Consider the following 4,576-nt stretch of genomic DNA (forward strand, 5'->3'; position numbering starts at 1 on the left):
CCTTTCTCTGAGCAGCCGATTCCTCGAGTTTCTGCTCCTCGGGAGTCTTGCTGCAGGCGGATCTGAAGGACAACACACACAGGATTAATCTAACTACTTTGATAAGCCTCAGCACGCACTAGCTCTTTCATTTATATCTCATAGCTGCTCATTATTTCATTATGAAGACCTGAATTTTTTGATATTACATTATAGTAGTAATCGTTGAGCTGCTTGTTTTTGTCTTCACTGATGCAGTGTTTCCAGAGCTGCGTTCTGAATTGTTTTAATGGCAAATCAAACTGTGTAAAGAAAGTGAAACTGTTTTTCCCCCCTCCAGGGGATTTTGGACATCGACCAATGGGTAGAACAGAAAAAGCACAGGTGTTTCATGAAGTACATGAGTTCAGGTCATGTTACATAGAATCATAACAGAGGTCAAAGTGCTTGGATTATTTGCACTTGTTGCTTATTTTAGGTAAACATGATGTAGTCACTAATGCTTCAATGCTTCAAAGTAAATCAAGCCACAGAAACAGTTTCCATCCCATCTTTTAATAGCCGTAGGACTGTTTATGATTCAGCCATAATGACATGTTTTTCCCTAAACTTCCCTATTTTGCTAAGCACCTTTAAAAACACCATAGATCACTACTAATGCCTTACAACTGAGCTGTGAACTGTAGCAAAGCCTTTCAAGATCTACTGCACCTCTAACAGAGTTTAGCTAAAACATATACCTTCATGCTTCCTGCTCATACTGAGAATTAAACCCTTGACATATGTCTAATCTAGAAACAATCATTATTTGTCTCGGATGCAAAGCAGTTGGATATAAATAATCACACTCTTTCTTTAGCGCAACTGAGGTACATCAGGAGAATCGATGATGCAGATCGACTCGCTGAATCAATCATTGCTCTCATATATCAAAGACACGAGGAGTATTTGCAAGCCACATGGAGGATATAAGGTTTCACACACGTATTTCCTCGTGTGAGAGGAAAGAGGGGAGTTTCATGGGGGCCCTGCCATCACTGCTGTAACTGAAAACAGAGAGCTGCGGTGAAGATCCTGATAGTGTGAACGTTCCCCACAATGACGCTCAAACGCATTGTGACAGAAAGCTCGCGTTACTGGGCGTGTGGCTCTCTTCAAATCCACTGGGGGACTCATTTAGCACTTGGGAGCGCAGGCATAACAGCCGCTGAAGAGTGACAGAATGTGGATAAAGGTGAGAGTAGAATTGGGCCTCTGCTGATGAAAACTGTCATCAGACCCAGCTATGAAGGGATTTGTAGAGAAAAATGCATGGCTGGGATGAGACCTCAAATGACTGGTATAATATCAGTCTTCAGCGGCATGCAGGGTAAAGGAGGGAAGTGCCTTTGTAAGGTTGGAGAGCTGACATGTTACCTGAAAATCCAGTGTAATCTTTGAATTGCTCTCATTTGCACAAACATTTTGCTGGAGGGGCATCTTCAGGGGCTTTGTGGTGTCTCTATTACACTCGTATTTATCTTCTGCTGCTGAAGATGAAAGGGAGGTTATGGTTTTGCCATATTTTTAGCAAAATATCTCATGAACCACAGCAGATTTTAATGAAACTTTTAGAAAACAGTCAGTGGTTATTTCTCTAAAATTGATTAACTTTTGGAGTCAATCCAGTTTAAGACGGTCACCACAGCTAACTGATATCAGCTTACAGAAAAATAACTATAGCTCAGTTTCACAGATGTTGAGCTAAAGTTTGGTTAGTTAGTAGCTGAGAGTAATTCAGTCATCATTTATAAGGTTTGACCAATACAGCTGTAACTTTGTCCATTTACAGCCTAAGTTGATTTTCGTTTAAAACTATGGCATGAAGGGACATTTAATGCAATTATGTTATTGTTCAGGTATCACAAAAAATTGCGAATTAGAACTTTTGACTTTTAGATAAAATCAAAAATTAAAAGATCTATTTGACTGGTTTAATACATGAGAGAAGAAATCATCAGTTGAAAAGTAAAACTGTTTTAAAAAATTTAGTAGAGTTTTAAAATTTGGTTTGAAATGTGACGACAGTTTGTCCCGAAACTTCGGCTCGGTCCGTTATGTTTCTGCAGACGGAAAGTTTACCAGAGCGCCGCCCCTGCCACCAGCAGAGCGGTTTGGGTTTTATAGTGAAGCTGTTTTTGGAGTGCACCACCCTGCCCCTCCTCATCATCTTCCTCCTCCCAGAGAGGGACGGCTCGGGCCCCGGCGGCAGCTATTTATGGACGAAGTCGGCGCGCACGGAGCCACAACTCATCAACCTGCTTCAGACGCAAACGCACGTTCACGGGTCCGAACGTCCATGATCAGCGAGTGGTAAACATGGAGGTGAGTGCTGCCGTGCGACGGCTGTAGCAGTTGTTGCTTGATGCTGTTTACTGTAAACAACTTGCAGGAGCTCCTTCTCTTTTTGCAAACTGTTTTTTTTTATCATCATTTGGAACCCCTTTAAAGTTGAGCAGCTTAGTTCGATTTTTTTTCCAACTTGTTTAACTTTAACCAATAAGTGGTGTTTTAAAAACTACCTTTATCTGAGAGGTTTTTCCTTATTTCAAATCCTTTTTTTTTCTCCTTTGCTTTCAGCAGGACTATCTATACAACACAGTGTTTTTCGACAACGGCACTGAGAACATCTCTGAGGAGTCCGGAGACTATGACCTGAATTTCCAGGAGACATGTGCGAGAGAGCTCGACAGTGACTTTTACAAAATCTTCCACCCCACGGTTTACGGAATAATCTTCATCCTGGGGATAGTCGGCAATGGATTGGTTGTTCTGGTCATGGGCTATCAGAAGAAAGTTAAGACGATGACGGACAAGTACCGGCTCCATCTCTCTGTGGCTGACCTCCTGTTTGTCCTCACGCTGCCCTTCTGGGCTGTGGATGCAGCTAAATCCTGGTACTTTGGAGGTTTCCTTTGCGTGTCTGTGCATATGATCTACACGGTCAATCTGTACAGCAGTGTGTTGATCCTGGCCTTTATCAGCCTGGACAGATACTTAGCGGTTGTTCACGCAACTAACTGCCAAGCCACGAGGAAGCTGCTGGCAAACAAAGTGATCTATGTGGGAGTGTGGCTGCCTGCTGCCATCCTGACTGTACCTGACCTTCTGTTTGCCCGGGTCCAATATGTGAGCTCCTCAAAGTTCCTCTTCGCAGAAGAGAGCATGGGGACGGCCGACTCCAGGACTGTCTGTCAGCGTATCTACCCAGAGGAAAGTAATCTTGTGTGGACAGTTGTTTTCCGTTTCCAGCACATTCTGGTGGGTTTCATCCTGCCCGGCCTGGTCATCCTCATCTGCTATTGCATCCTCATCTCCAAGCTGTCCCAGGGCGCCAAGGGCCAGGTGCTGAAAAAGAGAGCGCTGAAGACTACAGTCATCCTCATCGTCTGTTTTTTTGTTTGCTGGTTACCCTACTGTGCAGGCATCTTTTTGGACACCCTCATGATGCTGAATGTGGTCCCCATCACCTGTGAGCTGCAGCAAGCGGTGGACAAGTGGATTTCTATCACGGAGGCACTAGCCTACTTTCACTGCTGCTTGAACCCTATCCTCTATGCGTTCCTGGGGGTAAAATTTAAGAAAACAGCCAGAAGAACTCTGACCATGAGCAGCAGCAAATCAAGCCAGAAAGTGACTCTCATGACCAAAAAGCGTGGGCCAATTTCATCTGTGTCCACAGAGTCCGAGTCTTCAAGTGTCCTGTCAAGTTAACTCAGTCGATTTCAGAGACTTTATCTTCCCAGGAGTGAAAAAGCTAACTTTTATTTTCAAGTATCTTACTACATTTTGTTCATATGTAAATAAGAGCATTTTTTATACTTGTTTGTATTCGTATGCTTGAAAACTGTTTTGTGATTGTTTTTTCTACAGTTTTCAGTTTTTTGCTCCTAAAAGACATTTGTGTCCTCAGGCTGTGCCTCATTTCCATTCATTCAATTTCACAATTAAGATTCAGTATCTGTCATCATTTTTTGCAGTTTGTGATGTTACATCAGAGCTCTGTTACATGTTGTTTTCATGGGTGCTTTTTGGAAACCCTGTACATAGTTTGTAGCATTTGTATGTTCGCTCAGAAGTTGTGTGACTACGTGAAAGCTATTATTTATTGCTGTCATTCATACTGTAAAATAAAGAAAGTGTGAGTTGATGTTTTTTTACTTGTTTAAATTTATTTTATAATGTCAAATAAAAGTGTTGAGTTCTTCCATAAATACTGTGTGGTGAGCTTTTTTTAACCACTCGCCCTCAGGGAGTGAGTGTGTTTTGAGTGTTAGTGGGGGGTTGAGAGTCTCCTAACAAATGTCACCACCTGAACTGGACTAAAAAGCAGGAGGGCTGAAACAGACAGACCCTGTAATTGCAGGAACATCTGTGCACTCTACATCTTAAGCAGCCATAACACATAAAAATTTCACTTTCAATTAGCGCCCATATGGCTGCTTAACAAAGACATTAGCATGTGAAGTTCCCTTCTACTTATTTTCTTTCTTTCCACTTTGCAAGATATAATGCCTTTATTATGTTTGGCTTGTTAACTAGTATAGCCCTCATTCAC

General features: G+C 42.2%; 1 protein-coding gene across 2 annotated transcripts; it reads left to right on the forward strand.

The window, feature by feature from the left end:
* Nucleotides 1-2,150: 2,150 nt before the first annotated feature.
* cxcr4b (chemokine (C-X-C motif), receptor 4b) lies at nucleotides 2,151-4,232 on the forward strand. 2 transcript variants are annotated; one of them, XM_017420635.3, is made up of 2 exons: nucleotides 2,151-2,343; nucleotides 2,599-4,232. In XM_017420635.3, the coding sequence occupies exons 1-2, from the start codon at nucleotides 2,338-2,340 to the stop codon at nucleotides 3,730-3,732; spliced, it is 1,140 nt and encodes a 379-aa protein (XP_017276124.1). In that variant the 5' UTR covers nucleotides 2,151-2,337; the 3' UTR covers nucleotides 3,733-4,232. The 2 variants fall into 2 exon arrangements, with proteins under 2 accessions (XP_017276124.1, XP_017276126.1); XM_017420637.3 differs by having other exon boundaries at nucleotides 2,602-4,232.
* The last annotated feature ends 344 nt before the right edge of the window (nucleotides 4,233-4,576 follow it).

Source organism: Kryptolebias marmoratus, linkage group LG6 (genome assembly GCF_001649575.2).
Source record: "Kryptolebias marmoratus isolate JLee-2015 linkage group LG6, ASM164957v2, whole genome shotgun sequence".
NCBI classification, from domain to species: Eukaryota; Metazoa; Chordata; class Actinopteri; order Cyprinodontiformes; family Rivulidae; genus Kryptolebias; species Kryptolebias marmoratus.